This window comes from Podarcis gaigeae (assembly GCF_964106915.1).
Source record: "Podarcis gaigeae genome assembly, chromosome: 4".
In the NCBI taxonomy this organism is placed as follows: domain Eukaryota; kingdom Metazoa; phylum Chordata; class Lepidosauria; order Squamata; family Lacertidae; genus Podarcis; species Podarcis gaigeae.
Window position 1 is genome coordinate 67,465,330 of NC_139677.1, and position 20,118 is coordinate 67,485,447.

At 41.0% G+C, this 20,118-nt stretch overlaps 1 protein-coding gene across 1 annotated transcript in view; it reads right to left on the reverse strand.

Annotated features, from left to right (window-relative positions):
• CRYBG3 (crystallin beta-gamma domain containing 3) overlaps window positions 1–20,118 on the reverse strand; it is a 64,176-nt gene that overhangs the window by 40,796 nt on the left and 3,262 nt on the right. Inside the window, exons 2-3 of the mRNA XM_083735754.1 lie at window positions 10,537–10,615; window positions 6,272–6,711 (exon numbers count right to left, since the gene is read on the reverse strand). Coding sequence (XP_083591880.1) covers window positions 6,272–6,711; window positions 10,537–10,615 — 519 coding nt within the window. The remainder of the gene's footprint in view (window positions 1–6,271; window positions 6,712–10,536; window positions 10,616–20,118) is intronic.

A 20,118-nucleotide genomic window follows, 5' to 3' on the forward strand; every position in this document is an offset into this window, starting at 1 on the left:
AGTGTCCGGGCAGAACGATGGGGGAGGAGACGCTCCTTCAGATATACTGGACCGAGGCCATTTAGGGCTTTAAAGGTCAGCACCAACACTTTGAATTGTGCTCGGAAACGTACTGGGAGCCAATGTAGGTCTTTCAAGACCGGTGTTATATGGTCTCGGCGGCTGCTCCCAGTCACCAGTCTAGCTGCCGCATTCTGGATTAGTTGTAGTTTCCGGGTTACCTTCAAAGGTAGCCCCACGTAGAGCGCATTGCAGTAGTCCAAGCGGGAGATAACCAGAGCATGTACCACTCTGGCGAGACAGTCTGCAGGCAGATAGGGTCTCAGCCTACGTACCAGATGGAGCTGGTAAACAGCTGCCCTGGATACAGATTTGACCTGTGCCTCCATGGACAGCTGTGAGTCCAAAATGACTCCCAGGCTGCGCACCTGGTCCTTCAGGGGCACAGTTACCCCATTCAGGACCAGGGAATCCTCCACACCTGCCCGCCTCCTGTCCCCCAAAAACAGTACTTCTGTCTTATGACAGTACTTTATGAATTTTTCATATTTTAATTTTATTTAACAGGAATTATATACTGCTTAATTATATAAATATTTTAAGCAGTATACACAAAATATAAAATACCTGAAAGCAAGTTTTACTGAAACCAATAGGACTTTCTTCCAAGTGATGGTGTTTAAGATCACATAATGAGTTTTTTAAAAAACTCAATTAGCAGCCCACAGAAATAGAAATTTCTGGATTAGTATTTCAGCCAAGCCATGGAAAAGACCCTGCTCTCCTATCTCTTCCCCTGCAGCAACCAGATGGAATGGCTACTGATAGATAACATTTAGAGAAGAAACCTTATCAAGATTTCCTTTGTAGCAAATGGTTCAGAGGGAATAAGAATAACATTATACAAGATTGTTTAGTGGCTTGTTTCATAATGCTGGCATTTTGATGACTCTGACTCTTGGTTAAAGTTAACCTCTAAACTTAATTGTGGAAAGCAAGCATAAAATACAAAACTGCACTTTTAATCTTATACCACTCCACTTATCTCTAGCGATTTATGCCTTTCATTAGGATGTGCAAGACATTTTAATTTCACATTTGGCTTATCAATCAGTACTATAAGAGAGCAGCTTTGATTGTTATTATACGCACAGGGATAAGGAAGTGTGATTGGCTCACACTTCCTATTCTTTATACTTAAGTCATTACAGGAAGTGCGAGCCAATCACACTTGCTATTTTCTCACCTTTTTCTAATGTTTCAAATGGAGCTCCTGTATATTTCTGGTAGAAATGTGCACAGAACTATTGTTTTTGCTGGTAGCACACCCATACCACAACACAGAGTTTTAGAGAAACAGATAGTACACGTTCCACTTCATATCATTACATACATACCATATTGGCCTGAATATATGCCTCACTTTTCCCCCAAATTCCGACCATGAAAAGTTAAAGTGTGACTTAAATTCATGACCTTACAAAAATTGACTCTTACAATATTGCTGCTGAAACAGACATACGGTAAAACAGAATGGGTGTGAGTGCCTGCGGAATTTTAAAGGAGCAGCTTATATTGAGGTATTGACTTTTTTTTCTTTTCCCCCCTTGAATTTTAAAGGTGTGTCTTATATTCGGGTGCGGCATATTTTCGGGCCAATACGGTATAATGCAAAGCAGTACACAAGCCATTTATATTTCCGGATCCTTGCAAGATATAGCAACACCTGAAGTTCCTCTAAGAAATGAGTTATTACAAGATACATGTCATGTTTAGAGCAATGTTTAAATATTTACATTTCCCATTTATAACAAATGGGAACAATAGCATTTGACTGGAAACATTTTTACTTCTTTAAACATTCAGATAAGTAAATGGTACTAAACTTGCTTCGCAAGTAACCCATCATGAATACTCATCTTCCAAGAATTATATTCTAAGAAGTTACAGATAGGTAGCCGTGTTGGTCTGCCATAGTAAAAAAAAAAAAAAAAATCCTTCCAGTAGCACCTTAAAGACCAACTAAGTTAGTTCTTGGTATGAGCTTTCGTGTGCATGCACACTTCTTCAGTGTGTATCTGAAGAAGTGTGCATGCACACGAAAGCTCATACCAAGTTCTAAGAAGTGTTCTGCAAAACACTTTCGCTACTGTCCAGTTTTTCAAACAATAAGTCATTGGACTAACAACAGCTAATAAAAAGTGTCAAACATTTGTCAGGGGTGACTGCTTCAATGAATCAACTGGCTGTGTTTGCTCAAGGGATATGTTGTCATCTGTCGCCTGCAATGTACTGCAAGCTGAACTCATGAATTCCACCTTCCTTGGCTCACAGCCTGGAAAACAGAGTCTTTTCCAACAGGGGTTACAAAATTAACCTCAGAATGCAAAGGTTCACACAGTAGCTGGATTTTCTAGTTCTGTTGTGGAGGCAGAGGGCACCTCAAGGGCATAGGTGTTAAAGAGATGTGCCACTGACTACAGAATATCGAGACCAGTGCTTCCCAATTAGCTAATTACTGAGGACCCCCTATTTTTCAAAAGCCAAGCCACGGACCCCCTACTTTTGAAAACTTTGATAACTCTATGGTAGTTACCTCTGCAAAGCATTTTTTTTAACAAAATGTGAGGTAGCCCCTAATGAGCAAAAGATTTTAGGTATACTACAAAAAAACACAGACCATAAAATTTGTGTTATTACCATGCAAAAGTGACAAAAATTTAGTTTGAGGGGAGGCAAGGGATGGGGCTGTGGACCCCCTGGGTGTGTTCCACTGACCCCTGGGGTCCCTGGACCCCTAATTGGGAACCACTGATCTAGATTAACAAAACCAAAACTACAATAATATTTGTGTAGGATTATCCTTCTATCTTTTATTTCTGCTGTGCCATCCATCCCTGGTGATATATGCTGTGAGCTGCCCAGAGAGGCTGGGGAAACCCAGCCAGATGGGCAGGGTATTATTATTATTATTATTATTAAATTGTTACTATGTACAATATGCCAATAAATTTGAAAAGCTAGTAGAAATAAATATTTGAAATCTGCTGTTACAAACACCTATGTTCATAATAGCTTCACTTTCATCAGCCACAGGACCAAAGGTTTTCTGACATTTTCTAAATGATCCTTTCCAGGGACAGAAATAGGTTGCATTAAGGTCTGAAAAACAGGATACAAACTGATAGGGTCACAGGATTGTAGAGTTCCAAGGGACCATGAGGATCATCTAGCCCAACTCCTGCAACGCAAGAGTCTTTTGCCCAACATGGGGCTCGAACCCATAACCCTGAGATTAAGACCTGAGCTATTCCAGATAAGCGCAAGTTGCACTGGCCGGAAAAAGAACCTGGACCACCCATGTGGCAGGCGAGAATTCTACCACTGAACCACCAATGCTCTGTAATACCCCAATATTAACTAAAACAAAAGCATTGCCACATTTGCCTTTCATCTGAATGACAACTGCATAAAAGAAAAGCTATAGTCTCTCCCCAACCCCCCGCCACACCATGGTAATGAAATGGTGGGGCATGTGCTCAGTGGTAGAGCACATGCTCTGGTGACTGAGAAAAATCGTGGTGATCTGCCAGTTGGTGCAGTGAGTACTGAGCTAGATGGAACGATGGCCCGACTCAGTATAAAACATCTTCCTATGTCTCAAGAATTATAACCTACAGCTCTACTATAATCGCATCTCTTAACTTTGGTTTTGTGTCGTAAAAAAGCACACGCACATATACTGACAGCTCTCTTTCTCTTCTCCTCCATCTGCAACCCATCTTGTGTCGCTCCTCTTAACGCTCCATCTTTCTCTCCCTTGCTCTCACACACTAGAAATGCTCAGGCTATTAGAATTTTCATCTGTTTTTTTTACTTAACCACTCTCCATACGCTATAATGCAGCAAAAGGGTTTGATTTGCATTTGCACAGCATTTCCTTCTGTCACAGCACTGACAGGAATGCTACATGAACTTTCGGAATAAATTAAGACTAACTTGGGCTACACAGTCATCGACATGGCATGAAAACCAGTCATAAATCACACACTAATGTGGCATGTGAGCCTGCCAAACTAGTTTTCGTACTTGGCAGTTATATGCAATCAGTACTTGTGTTCTAAGAAGTTTATTCAAATGATCAGAACTGTACTTCCCTAATGTTTTAACTATAGTTAGCTGCACAGGGTGCGGCAGGATATAAATATCATGTTTTCAAGAGATGGACTAAACAGAAAAACCCCCAACACTGATCCAATTTCACTAAAGTTAGCCAAAAGTCTCTCGGCAAAGTTTTGATTATAGAAGCAAAATACTTTCATTTAAGGCAAGCCGTTAGAGAATTGAGAACTCGCAATCTCAGTGTTGCTTTCTATCTACAACAAAAGTGGTTTTCAAGAACTTCTACATTTCAGGAATACTATTTGCATCATTTGCCAAACATCCCTTGCATCCCTCATTTAAATTACTCACTATCTATGCATATTATACACCATTTAAATTGGCTAAATACTAGGTGAGATGGTTCCAACCTCCAATATGCCCAGGAATTTTGATGTAATGTTTTGATATTCTCTAAGAAAACGAAACAGTTAAATATGTTGCCTATAACATTCTGGGCTTTTCATTCCTCTCCCCTGAAATAACCCCTCTTTTAATCATTGCAGGAAAATCTCCAAGTCTGGAAAGCAGCAAAGTATGGAAAATACTAGTCACCAAGTCAAAAGCAGAAGGAAACATTGAAAGTCTTGGAACTTTACAATAATTAACAAAATAAAACAAGGTGGAGACAATGGTGATTCTTTCATCCCCTTGACCTTGGCCTCACAGATATATTTTTTCCATCCTGCCCAGGTATTTAAGTAACTGTTCCTCTCATACCCTTTAGGAATTGGTTTCTTGTTCATTTCAAGGGCAGTTGCAAAACCTAATGAAAAAAATAGTTTTGAAAGGATGCAATTTGACAAGTAAGTACAACATACATATTCTACAATTAAATTGCACAGTCCTGTGGCCCCAGGGAACACAGAATATCTGGGAGTGGAGAGAGAGGCCTGCCCCTGGAGACGGGGACCTCCATAGCCCTTCCTGTTCCAACACTTCCCTGAAATGGGAGGGAGGGGACACACAACACACCAGTTCTAGAGCTGGTTCATTAAAAAAAAACCCTGAAACTCCAGGGAGGAATAAAGGTTAAATGTTTCTCCACCCACTATTCCTCTGCAGGGTTCTGAATATGGCACTTGCATACCATTGGCTTGCTTTACCTTCCTTCCCCAGGCTTTTGGGTTGATCTGCCCGAGAATTTCTTGAGATAAACTTTAGTTTTTAGGAGATATTTATATTTCACATTATATACTACTATGTTTATATGATCTTTGGTTAGGTTTTTCTTTGTCACGGATGTTGCTACAATATTACTGCTCTAAAAAATAGAACAAAGGCAAACGTTTTAAACAATATTTCCTCTGTAGAATAATCTGCATGATCTAAAAGAAAAACCTAGCTTTAAGTAAGCAAGTTAATTATTGTACTGCAAGTCCAGTTGAATTCAGTAAGGCTATCTCCCTGGTAAGAATGCTTAGGAGTCCAGCAACTCCTTGGACGCATTCACACAATCAAATATCGGCTTGATATGCATTATCTTTGTGCACTAACGCACAATCCCTTTGCTGCTGTTGCTTCCTTCCTCTCATCGGGTGAACATCCACAGGAGACTATAACTACCCATTATTTGTGTTTTTATTTTAAAAGCATACAATATCAGAATACAATGTAATAGTAATAGTAAACTTACAACCAACTCACTTACTGCTGGCCAGGTCTGGCCAATCCTCTCCAAATGTCTGGCCAAAAGATGTTTGATAGTCCTTGGGGAGTTTGATAAATTGATTGCCACCACAATATCTCTGTAACTATAGTCAATGGTTTCCAAACAAGGCAAGATTTAGAAGTCAACTTTGGTTTGAAGTTGATTTCTTAATTCTGCCTTGTGGCTTATGAGGCCAGGATTTAATTATGCAAATCAGGATCACATCATTTTGTGACTTTCATTGGAAAATTTAAAAGAGAAGCTAGGGTGTGCCTTAAATTCCAGTTATGGTTACTAACCCATTAAAACTCATTATTACCATAGCATTCTAATATTGTGGCCACTTGTAAGCATCTTTCAGAAATGGAAAAAGGATGTCCCAAGGATATCTTAAAACATTTTGTAATACTGAGCATACCTTTCTCTTGAGGTTGTGCGGAGACAAATGAAAAAACTTACTTGGATGCTTCAGCAGATTGTTCCTGTGCTTTCTGTAAATCCTGTGAGCCAGAACTGGTGCTTTTAACAAAGTTAGCCTGTTCCTCTTTGTTTGCTGCTGTCTGGGCACCTCCAGGTGTTGAAATGACAAATATTTCTGGTTTTGGGTGGTCTGCATGTCCACGTTCCTGGTGACTAGGGGGACTTGCAAAGTCTTTGCCAGTTCTGTGGCATCCATCTCCAAGGTTGGAATGCTCAGTTTCTTTGTAGGATGATTTTGAAGCAATACCAAACAAACTCCCAAGATACTGGAAAAATCCTTCTTTGGGCTGTCTGTCATTACTGGCGTTTTTGCCTTCATGAACTAAACTAGGAAGGCTATTAGCTTTCTTTAATTCCTCCTGAGTGGTGGATCTGCTCAGCTCTTCAGTTGAGAGGTTCTTACTGTCACAGACTGAAATCTGTAAGGAAAGAGGTATTTTATTAATAACAACGAGAGAGAAACTAAATTATATTGTTTATCCCTTGCAGCAACCCTATGAGAGGTTGGCAACAAAGAAGATTAGTCTGAGAGATGGTGACTCAGGGAGCTTTATGACTGAACAAGAATTTGAACCTTGGACTCTCATATCTAAGTCCAAATCTCTGCCCATTTAAACTCACAGACCGTATTATAAGTGCACTGAAGTGCATTCATGTATAGTACACACTGTTTTAATGCTAGCAATTTGGCTAATGCACTGTAACATGACTCATACTGACAAGACTCCTTTCTGCTTCCATCAGTGGTGAAAACTTAACTTCCTTACAGCAGGCTTAAGGAAAAAGATGCCTTGAGGGCTGCTTTTGTGGTGGTGGGAAATCAGACAGCTTTTTAGTATCAACGGATATTATTACACCGCATACACTCTTGTAGAAGCTATTGTGCAACACTGGTTACAGAACAGCACTAGCAGCTATTTTCTTTCTACACCCTATTTATTATAATCCTTTATCCGTTTTACTCTGTAGTGGACATGTATCACGCTTACGTTTAAAGTCATCCAAACCACACATTTCAGAACTCTAGCAAAAGAAACACTTTAGGAGGTCAGTACATTCTGGAATGAACATGTAAGTAGCAGCATATTTGCACAAGTGTATGGGTTTATGTTGTTCAGCAGCTTTCTTTCACAAAGAAATTATGGCTGTATCTTAGACCTGTTTCTATTTGAAGAAATAAGAGCTGAAACAAGCATACTGGATGCTATTTAAAAATAGCTAAGTAGGGAGTGTCAAGTTGTAAGATAACCAAGACAAGACTTTGGTTTCAGCAAATAAAATGTTTATACCTGAGCTAAGGTGTTATATAAGAGGGAATATTCAACCTCAAATCAGAGGTAGACAATTACCTTTAATCTCTTTAAACGTAACCAGTTTGAAAATATTTTCAGACTCTAGTGATTTTAAACAAAAATATGGGCATCATAATTGCTTTGTTATGTTTTCAGTAACTCTTGCATAGCATGGCAAAACGAAGATTCATAAATATGGTTTTCAGTAATATCTGCCTCAGGTTTTTAGAATATCTGCAATTATGCACTATTTTCCTAGTTGGCTAATATATTTTTTCTGCCCCCACTTACATTAAGAGAGAATAATGGTTTTCCTTCCCCTGGTGATTATCTTGTATCACGCCCAAGCTGCTACAAAACATCTAAGAGTTGTTACTATTTTCTAAATATTTATAGCCTCTTACCAAAAGAAGTTTTCAGAATCAAGCACCATCAACTCTGCACAAAGCCTCAGCCAGTTATGGTTGTTTTTTTTTTTTTTGGCAATAGCATCACAAGGGAAAGTTGGAACTTTAGGGGAACCAGTTGTCTGTACCAGTGGCGTTCACCCAGAAACAAGCACTGCTGTCACCTGCCCACGGAGGACCTTACGGTCTTTAAACAAAAACATCCTGAAGGTCCCAGGCCACAGAGAGGTTAGGCTGGCCTCAACTAGAGCCAGGGCTTTTTCGGCTGTGGCTCCAATCTGGTGGAACGCTCTGTCACAAGAGACTAGGGCCCTGCGGGACTTGACATCTTTCTGCAGGGCCTGCAAGACAGAGCTGTTCCACCAGGCCTTTGGCCAGGGCACAGCCTGACTCTCTCCTTTGGCAATCCTCACAGAACTTCTAGCCCAATGGTTGCCATCAATTTGATTTGAATTAATTTTATAATGAAATGATTTTAGAATGTTGTACTGTTTTATTGTTGTTAGCCACCCTGAGCCCGGCTTCGGCTGGGGAGGGCAGGATATAAATAAAAATAATAATAATAATAATAATAATTATTATTATTATTATTATTGCATCACATAAAACAGCAACATGAGAAATGGATGCATACATGGTGTATTGTGAACTGTGGATGACATATATTTTTAAAGGCCCTTAAGCCTCCAATGAACCATATAGATAAGCACAAACAATACTTGGGAACATAACAAAGAATGTGTCATACAGAGTTACTTAAATTGATAAAGCAGAACAGCAGGATGGACCTGCTCCATGTAAGATGCTGTTTGGGTTAGCATGCTATTTTGTAGCACCACAGCTGTGCACATCAGCACACCCACAACTCCTCTACTCCAAATTGATTGTTCCTCTGATTCTAATATTGAAAAGCTGCACCAGCACGGCTGTTGGCACATCCATTCCTAATTCCTTATGTGCTTTGAACACGATTTAGTTAAATCCTGTGATTTAAGGGTAAGCAATTTAAACTTCATCCATTTGATTAATGAACATTTATGCCTGAAAAACAATGCAAGTTTGAATATTGGCAAAACTTGTGACAATATTAACATTTAATTTAAATTTAATTATCAGAGTGAATTGAAGGGTCAAGCAAATACCATTTATTAATCTCAATATCCCTAATATCTGCAACTAAGTAAGTTGTGGCCTTGGACATACAGAGGCATTTTAATCCATTTCTGGATTTTCTACTCATGTCCGTCTACTCAGACAGTCAGCTTCCACCTAAATACTAGGTTTTTTAATGTTAGCTTTTTGCTGTTCCACAATGCTGCAACAGTTTCTGGCATAAACAGGCTTATTTTTAAACAGCACTCTTTGACCCCATTTGCACATAACAATAAGTCACGCTTAATGGCTTATTGGGATCACTCAGTGTGCTAAAGTATGCCAGCCAATCATTCCTGAATTCTTTCTTGCTGGCAGGAGCAACAATTATAAAAATTTTGGCTTGTTATGTCTTAACAGTGATCCCAGTGTGTTTCCCCCCAACAAACCACAATCAACAAGCCAAGATCAAACAATGGCTTCAAGAACATGTGGTGTGAGAGGGGAAGAGATAAATGTGTGGATGTGTATATGTGAAGCTTATGAGTGTGTGTGTGTGTGTGTGTGTGTGAGAGAGAGAGAGAGAGAGAGAGAGAGAGGAGCAGGAGGAGGAGGAATCACACAGAATCACAGAACTGTAGAGTTGGAAGGGACCCTAAGGATCATCTAGTCCAACCCCCTGCAATGCAGGAATATGCAGCTGGTCCATACAGGGATCGAACCTGCAACCTTGGTGTTATCAGCATCATGGTCTAACCAGCTAAGGAGGAAGAAAAGGAATGCCTGTGGCCAGTATGTGTTCTATGAGTGTGTGTCTGTGTGACAGTGTGCATCAGTGTGCTGTGGTCACCTTCTATATTTTTTCCTGGTACTTGGGAATGCTCCCCGTTATTATTAGACAGCCACAGTATTGGGGTGGTTGGGTGGATATGAAGATAGTATTGTGTGATCTTCACAGTCAGGACTAGAAGGACATAGGTGACTTCTCATAGCAAACGTGAGGCTATAAGAGAGCAGAGTGAAGCAGCAATAAATTTATATGATGGCATGCCCCTGTGGCAGCAATTTGTTGAGTGCCAATCACAGCACTTTCTCAAAATTCAAAATATGCCCATTGGTCCAAGAAGTTTGGCAATCTCTGCACTAGCATGTTTCTCGACCCTGTTAAGTCATCAATCATGACTTATCATAACTTATGTTTACAAATACGTATGTTCAGCTTCCTTTGCCTTCTCCATACTTATTTAATTGTTGTTGGCATCCATCTGTCTCAAGAGACAATGGAAGAGCGGAAAAATCAAACCATTGGAGAATCACAGCGCCCACTGTGGCTTTAGAGACCAAATCAATCAATCAATCAATCAATCAATCAATCAATCAATCGTCAGTCAGTCAGTCAGTCAGTCAGTCAGTCAGTCAAGGCTCCTTTAAAATTAGCAAATAAAAATCTGACCTTTAGCAGCTCTGGGAGAGGGGTGCTCTGCTTTCTCTGAAATGCCACACTGGTACATTCATTTTGATCAGTTTCAAAGCTGAAAAAGAAAGAGAGAAGTTAAGCTATTTTAAAAAGTTTTTGCTCATGTGAAACTGTTCCAACAATAGAAGTAGAGATGAGCTCCTTTTGCTTTATTGCAGACTGGCCCACCCATGAGGTGGTGTGGAGCAGCTGCTGCAAGTGGCAAAAGCCCCTGAGGGGGTACTCCTGCGGGCACCCCCCTCCATCCTGCCAGTGGCAGAGATGGTAGGCAATGGTGCTGGTGGGGTGCGTGACCACAGTGCCAGAACAAAAATTATCGTTTTGCCCCAAGTGGCGAAACTGGGCGCACCATCCCTAACTTTATTTTCCTGTTTCACTCTGTCTGGATAGCTTCCCAATTTACACTTTTCAAATTCTTCCTTAAATCTGTTTCTTCAGAAGGGATGGGTGAAGCTGACAGGTTTGGTTTCTCTCCATTTCTCATTTTTCCAGTCTTAAATTCAGTTATCCACATCAGTCTGCTATTCCCTGCCCCCCCCCCAGTCCTCATGAAAAGTAACCAGCATTTTAGTGTGAATTTCTCCTAGTATACACATTATTGTATGTAATTTCCTCTAATATACAGCATTTTCTAAATCAATTATCCCTATTATCAACCATTTTTGTACATTATTTTCACTAATTGTGAATTTTATGTACCCTTTACTCAAGTATACATATGCATTATTTGGCTGGAGAGCAGAATCAGCATCACAAAATTCAGAAAAACATGACTTTCAATTTATGAGTGTGTTGAGGTTCACATACTGTTTTGGAAAGTGTGAACTGGGTAGCTTTGCCTTTAAATGCAATCTGAATTAAATTTCTACACCTTCCCTATTCTTTAGTAAAGGCTTCCTTGAAATAGCACTTCTGATTTCTTAACCGTTCCTTAATATAGCCTCAGAACTGTTTTGTCAGTTCCGGTCTTCAACCTCATATTTATTTTGTCTATTCAAAATGTAAGCACCGTGTATGGGTTGGTTCAGGCAGAAGGGTAGAGTCACTCAGTGGAGAGGTATTATGAGGAATCTGAAACTTGTTCTGCCAGGAAGCTGAATAATATTTCTGTGCTTTTATCATCTTATAGAAGGTAATTTTATATTATGTACATGCATGGTTAATTGCCAGCGGGATGAGGAATCAGTTCTTGTATTTCTGGTATTGTTTGTTATATGCCTATCGTGATTGCAGGGTTAAGCAAATTAAAAGTTTGCCGTTTGCTGTGGTTGTCCTGTCACTTAGTGAGTAAAGGTGTTTGCACAGAAGCAATCCTGAATGTCTTCAGTATCTTCCTGGGTTAAAGAAAGGTTTGAACCAGCTGACTACAATGACCGCTCCCCACATCAAATGGGCCTTTTGCATGGTCGCACACAGCCCCCCGGAACCCAGTGCGGCTCCTGGTAGTACAGGCTGGCTTCGCCCTTCCCAGGCTGGATACCTGGAGGTCTCCGCCTACCTCAGCCAATCGCCCAATCCCGCCTGGGGAGGCATTGCCAGGGGATCGGCCAGGTAGGGGGAGGGACCGCCCTGCCAACACAACAGAAGGTGAATCTTACCTGCGAAGCTTCAGTTGGCTCCAGAGCCAGCCCAATCCCCACACATTCTGGATAACCCTGATGTCTCCCAGATCCCCGGATGGGGACTGGGAAGGATAAACACCCAATGCCTGAGCCAAGGTCTCCCTAAATCTGAAACTTAATAAGGTAAAGGTACCCCTGCCCGTACGGACCAGTCTTGACAGACTCTGGGGTTGTGCGCCCATCTCACTTAGGAGGCCAGGGGCCAGTGCTGTCCGGAGACACTTCCGGGTCACGTGGCCAGCGTGACATCGCTGCTCTGGCGAGCCAGAGCCGCACACGGAAACGCCGTTTACCTTCCCGCTGGTAAGCGGTCCCTATTTATCTACTTGCACCCGGAGGTGCTTTCGAACTGCTAGGTTGGCAGGCGCTGGGACCGAGCAGCGGGAGCGCACCCCGCCGCAGGGATTCGAACCGCGACCTTTCGATCGGCAAGTCCTAGGCGCTGAGGCTTTAACCCACAGCGCCACCTGCGTCCATAAATAAAGTTGTGGCCAATTTTAATCCCATAGCACATTGTCAAGTCATTATTCCGCTAGGAGGTCGTCTGGGATTGGGGGACTCTGCCTGTCAGCGCAAAGCTTTCAAGCAAGAATTCTCTTGACTCAAAGAGGGATTTTTGCATTGTTCGTGCGTTAAATTAATTACCCATTTAGCTCTTTGTGAGTAAGTGCTGCCTTATTTCGAATATGTATGGCTGCAACAAAAAAATACTTTCCCATTCTAACAACTATATTTGCTAGTTTTAGTTCACCTAAGCACCATAGGACTCAAACAGGTTGAAGTTACACACTCGGAGAAGATGTTTTATATGCAGGTTTTTCTTACATGTATGTGCCCATGGAAAGCTGATATTGGTCATTGCTTTTCAGTGCATGAAGACCTGTTGTATGGGACGCGGGTGGTGCTGTGGGTTAAACCACAGAGCCTAGGACTTGCCGATCAGAAGGTCAGGGGTTCGAATCCCCGCGACGGGGTGAGCTCCCGGGAAGGTAAACAGCGTTTCCGTGCGCTGCTCTGGTTCGCCAGAAGCGGCTTAGTCATGCTGGCCACATGACCTGGAAGCTGTACGCCGGCTCCCTCAGCCAATAAAGTGAGATGAGCACCGCAACCCCAGAGTCGGCCACGACTAGACCTAATGGTCAGGGGTCCCTTTACCTTTACCTAGACCTGCTGTACATATGTGAAAGCCACATATATAATTGTCACATGAAAAATTACACATGGATTTCACAAATTAACTTCACAGAGAAAAGTGGAGATCAATGGGGATAGTTTGCATGCCATAAGACAATTATTTTGAGATGTATAAAATGTAAAGATAATATATAAAGACTAGTTATTCAGCTTATAAAGACATGGAATAGGTTTTCTTCCCTCAGTGTAATGACATTATCTCTGCTAGCTTTTCCCAAGTATAAATAATTAGGACAGGACTGAGCTTGAACCAGTTACAGGGATGCACCAACATAAGAATTAGAAGCAGACAGTAAAATTGGTGTGTGTAGTGCAATTCAGTTAATAAAAACTTTCCACATAATTCTGCTACTGATATTATCAAAAAGATACAACTGCAGCCCAATCTGATGCAAGTTAAATTGGAAGCAAGTCCACTTTATTTATTGGGGCTTACCTCCATGCATAGGACTGCAGCATTATGGTAAGTAAAAAAGGTTTTCTTCTGTGAATGTATAACTTGTATAGCAAAACTGAAGTTAGTTGCTTTTTATTTATTCTAAGAAGTTATACTTAAAAAGAAAGAGCAATGTGGGGTGGTTTTAGAATCTAAAAAACAATACTTTTCAGAAATACCTTAAATGAATATTTAGATAAGAAGGAAATACAAAGATTTATATAAAGCATCACGTAGGGGGAAGGAGTTAATACCCATGATGGATTAATGGAAAATCAGCATTGTATCTCTATTTCACCCTGGGCTACATGACAATTTCTGCTTTTTTCTCTAGTTTATAGCTCATTAACTAATACTTGTGCCAACACAGTTTCTCCTTTTCAAGAACCTTTTTTGAGAACTGGGTGGTCAGGTTATCTATAAAAAAAAAGGTAAAGGTACCCCTGCCCGTACGGGCCAGTCTTGACAGACTCTGGGGTTGTGCGCCCATCTCACTCAAGAGGCCAGGGGCCAGCGCTGTCCGGAGACACTTCCGGGTCACGTGGCCAGCGTGACATCGCTGCTCTGGCGAGCCAGAGCCGCACACGGAAACGCCGTTTACCTTCCCGCTGGTAAGCGGTCCCTATTTATCTACTTGCACCCGGAGGTGCTTTCGAACTGCTAGGTTGGCAGGCGCTGGGACCGAGCAGCGGGAGCGCACCCCGCCGCAGGGATTCGAACCGCCAACCTTTCGATCGGCAAGTCCTAGGCGCTGAGGCTTTAACCCACAGCGCCACCTGCGTCCCCAGGTTATCTATACTGGCTGTTAATCAAGAGCTGTCAAGTGTACATAAAACACAATGAAATAAATTATGATTTAAGTACATACAATACTGTATGCTGGATTTTTGCCATTATTTGTACAAGGCCTCTTGTTAGTTGATGACTTATACAAAAAGTAAACCACCTGTTTTAAATCCAAAAATTCTCTGTGTAGGAAAAAAGGTGATTAGGTTGGTTGTTCCCAAACTGTACTTTTCCCCATTAAGTGATGCTGCCTTCCAGAGCGGTAAACAATAAGCCTACAACTGCTGATGCCAATAATATATTGTATTTAGAAGAACAGGCAAATTATTGCTGAACAGACACTTTGGGACCCACTTGCAATACAGAAAAAAATGACAATCCACTGTTTCTGCAAATACTGGAATGTGTTCCTGTATTTTGAAATGTGGAATGATATTAAGAATTATGGCCTTTCTTAGAGGTTAACAAAGCTGTACTCTATAATGTTAAAACCAGAGGCCAGCTAATGTAATACACTTTAGAAGCAATCTGGTTTCATAAATTCCATCCATTTATAAGAAACTGTACAAAACAAACACACAATGGTAGGAACAACAAAGTTAGCAACACTACAAGTTAACAGAAACAGCTAAACTAATAAATGTACACACCCTCAGTTTCTTATTGGGCACCATCAATAACAACAACTTTTCTGTAAGGTCACTTGTATACTACTTCTATTCAAACATTATTTGCTTTAAAATTAAATTAAATTAAAAGTTGTCTCATAGGTAATTTAGACAAGACACCATTCTTGCAATTAGCAACTGCATGAATACTTCCCAAAAAGTAAACAGACATGGGGGGGCGGGGTTGATCCAGATTAATGGTAGAGGTTTTTTTTTTTAACCATTTGCCCTCTAGATCTGATCTGGCCTCCCACACCTGCTATTTGCACTGCAAGTAAAACTCCTGTTTATGCCAACTAATCTATTTAGCTCAGATAAGTTTTTTTTTGAGGAAAAACATGTTACTACATTTAATACTAATGCACAGGTGAGATAGCATCTGCAGATAAGAATTGGCAGGTGGGATAAGAATTGGCAGGTGGGATAAGAATTGGCAGGTGGGAAACGAGTGCTTAAACTGTCCTACGACTCTGCCAATTCTCCCCTGCTCTCTCTTCCTCCAGTAGTTTTTCTTCAGTTTCCTCCAGCCAATTCTGAGATTGGAAATAAATTCATATTGGGACTCGACGACCTGGGGGAGAGGGGAGGACTGAAGGGAAGAATAGGGAGGCAGAGGAAAGGCTGAGCACCACTTCCCACCCTCCAATTCTCCTTTGCAAGTGGCCACACGACTGCACTCCCTTAAGCATTCACCCAATAACAGAACGAAAAGATAGTGTACTCTTTAATACTATTGCGAAAATGAAAATTCAACTTCTTACAAAATGGAATGGAACACCCACTGCCCCCCCTCAAAGCCAACTTCTTTGGAACCCAGGGTCACAAAGACTGATGCGGAAAAATTTACAGGCAATCTCCTGTTTATATACATTGCTTATAATTTTCATTAAAATGGCAGGAGCCAAATTAGTTATTCTGAAATACTGTATTCTGAATTTGTAAGAATTATGAACCCACTTTGAAAAGGATTAAAGTCTTAATGCGGAGCCTTAGATTTAGAAGAAGGTGAGATTAAATTAGAACATACAAGATGTTATAATAGACTTTATTTCCAAGCTGCTGAAGCAGCCCAGTTCAATCACATAACCTGCAAATCAAATCAAATCGCCTGTGCAAACCATATACAAGAGAACACAAATCTTCAAAGACTGCCCAAGTGCATTTCCTTACCTTTGTTCTGCACAACAATCCTCTGAATGTGTAAAGAAAAAGCCCATCCCTTCTCTTCCTTTATTGAACCACCCCACCCACATTATGTATACAAACATTTGTTTGCCGTATTAGGCAGCAATGCTTGGAACTTAGAAGGAAACTGAGCGCTGGCAGGAGAACAGAGATGTCTTGGCTTTGACAATGCAGTTGGGTAAGTATGTTGGGTAAGTATGGGAGGGAAGACAGGGGTTCTGGGTTGGACTTTCAAAGACTATGCAGGGTGTTGGCATTCCAATAATGATGCTTGACAGCAATAGATTTTAAACCCTGCTAGGACTGAGTAGAATACTAGTGTCAGTATCCCTCATTAATTTAAGTAGCGCAATGGTGGTGGGGCTGACAGAGGATAGTAAGGATACGGGGAGAAGTTCAGGGATACATGGAATTATGGATGCATTTGCCACACCAGCTACTACAGAAAGTACCTCTAATTCAGCTACATTCACACATGTTCTCCCTTAGATTCCTCCTGAGAGCATTTTGAAGTTCTCTGACTTTAGGATTATTTTAAAAGTTCAAATAATCCAAAAAGCAGTTCTAGAAATATTGAAAGGATAAAGAATTATTAATATTGAGGATAACAGCTAAGGCAACCAGCTATTTGTGCAACTAAGCCGCTGAGTTTCACTATAGCAATCAGCTGCTTGGTGCTGTTTTTCAGGCCTATTCGCTTCTGGGCCTTTAATCTGCAAATGGAAGTTGAGGGATGCTGTTTTCTCAGATTCCTCTGCAGCCCCTCAAAGATCTTAAAATTTCAGGAGGACCTTCCAGAACAGCCTGGAAGGTGGCTACAGGGTGAGGAAGAACCACCCCTTCCTAGGGGCCTGCAACTAGGAAACTGTTTCTGCTTCACATAATGCTCACAACCTGGGAACTAAACAGTATGGATCTAATTCTGATTTAGGGCTCCAATTTGGAGTGCAAAAATAAAATGCACATTCTTCTTGACCAATTTGGACTAAAAACTTAAACAGCTCCAAATTTTAAGTGTTACATTAAAAATACATATTGTTGACCAATATTACACAAAGCAAAATTTTTAATCTGCAGTGCATATGAACATCAGAATGTTTTATTTTTGTACAGAGCTCAAGGTCAATATTGAGCATCAGGATTATGGCAGATTACACTGAGATTTTCCTACTGTCATCTGTCAAGCATAGCAACTAATATTAATACAGACTATACATTAGACAAATAGGTCATAGGAAGATTCCAACATGATTTTCAAATTAAAAGTAATGTTTCTGCTACTTTGCAGCAACACATTTGAGAATATTGAATTTTGATTAAATTTAAACCAATTACATCACAAAGAAAGGAGCAGCAATATCTTGTATTTGAAAACAAAATATTGACCTTAATACTTCATACAAAATATTAACCACATGATACTGGCCCATGTTTGCATATGCTCATAGATCCAGCAGTTTAAAACAGGATTACGTAAATGTTTAAAGTGCCCGTTATATTTATGATGTTGAAAATGATGTCTATGGTGAAATCTAAGCAGTAGCAATTTTAAACGTCAAGAAGCAATTTCATTTCAGCTATAAAATGCAGTAATAGCAAAAGAAAATTCTAGCAGGCATTGCAAAATAAATAAGAGTTATTTAAATTATTTCAGTACTACAAGATGCTAGAACTCATTTCCCAGTGGTCACAGAAAGTTCTGCAGTTGTACTTCTTTATCCTGTACAAGACTCAGCTCCAGAATTCAAGGGTATAAATCAAGCATCATATTTATTCAAAATTGCCTGTCCTAAAAAGTGCAGAGTGATTTACAGAAAGTGACCTTTTGCAAATCTGGTTCATCAACAATGAATGGACAAATGAGAGCAATCTTAAGAAGGGGTTAGGCATTGGAAGATCTCTACCAGAGGAACCATCCTAACCTTGCCCAGAATATTAAATCAAACTCATATTTGCTCCAAACCAAGTCCCTGAATTGTCTAATAGTACTCGTATTAGAGGGATGCAGGTGGCGCTGTGGGTTAAAGCGCCTAGGACTTGCCGATCGAAAGGTCGGCGGTTCGAATCCCTGCGGCGGGGTGCGCTCCCGCTGCTCGGTCCCAGCGCCTGCCAACCTAGCAGTTCGAAAGCACCTCCGGGTGCAAGTAGATAAATAGGGACCGCTTACCAGCGGGAAGGTAAACGGCGTTTCCGTGTGCGGCTCTGGCTCGCCAGAGCAGCGATGTCACGCTGGCCACGTGACCCGGAAGTGTCTCCGGACAGCGCTGGCCCCCGGCCTCTTAAGTGAGATGGGCGCACAACCCCAGAGTCTGTCAAGACTGGCCCGTACGGGCAGGGGTACCTTTACCTTTACCTTTACTCGTATTAGGCTACCAGGAGTATCATCCAAAATGTTGGCTAATATACACATGCTTGCCTTGGGACAGCTAGAAAAGGGTTGTGTATGTTTGGTGGAGGTTGTCAGAAGAACTCCCTCTTCTCCTGAGTAATAAGTCCTCTCTGCTACAGTATTCTGCTTGCCTTCTCCAGCAAAGAGTAGGCATAGAGGCTTTGTCACAAAACTGCTGGACAGAGAGATCTCTGAAGGCCGAGCAGCCTCACAACTGCTAGGCCCTTCAGCCAGCTGTCTCCAACGAAGCCAGCAAACAGGAACACTCTCCAGTGAAGATCATCAGCTGATATGCTGCAAGATCTTTCCACAGCAAAGCAGGAGCAACCACTAAGATCTTTAGTGTGCTAGCTCCATGGGACTGCTACTTCATTTCACTATTCACTGTTGTCAGTTTTCTAAACCATATAGTTAAACTTCAGCCGAACACAAGCCAACATTTATGTTCTTTTACTTGCAACCATGAGCTAAAGAAATGTGTTTTAAAATTGGGGGTGGGAAACTTTTAGCCCTCCAGATGTGATTGAACTACAACTCCCATCAGCCCCAGCAAGCAAGGCCAGGGACCAAGAATGATGGGAATTGTAGTTTAGCAGCATGGGGGGGGGGATTTGCCCATACAGTCGTACCTCGGCTGTCGAATGCTTCGGAAGCCGAATGTTTCGGTTTTTGAACACTGAAAATCCAGAAGTAAATGCAATGGAATTTGCCAACTGCCCATTGCACCTTGGTTTTCAAACTTTTCGGAAGTCGAACGGTCTTCTGGGATGGATTACATTCAACAACTGAGGTACCACTGTATCTGGTTGGGGGGGGGGCATTCCATCTGATGCACAGTAACTAAATTATTTACTCTAAGGGTGAGATCCAACTCAGTTATAGTCATAGTAGACCTGCTGGAATAAATGGATGCACTCTTAAGATTAATGTTGGATATCAGCCAATAGATGTGGGTCACTGTTAATTTTTTGTACAGCACATCCATTTAAGTGCATGTAGCAAACTGAAAAAGAAGAAGGTTCCATTCCCAAAAAGCTAAGGATAAAAAATAGACAATAGAGGGGAGAGGAGGGAGAGTCAAGGATAGCAAGAGATTATGGTGAGCATTTAACTGTAAGCTAAATGAATAACCCATTAATGAAAGCATTTATTAGACAACAATAGTTAACTAGAATCCAAAAGTATAAACTTTATTCTAATAAGACAGTTATTAAATGTATATATGGTTTTAACATACAATTTAATACAGCACTGTCTCATAAATACTTGGTAGTGTTT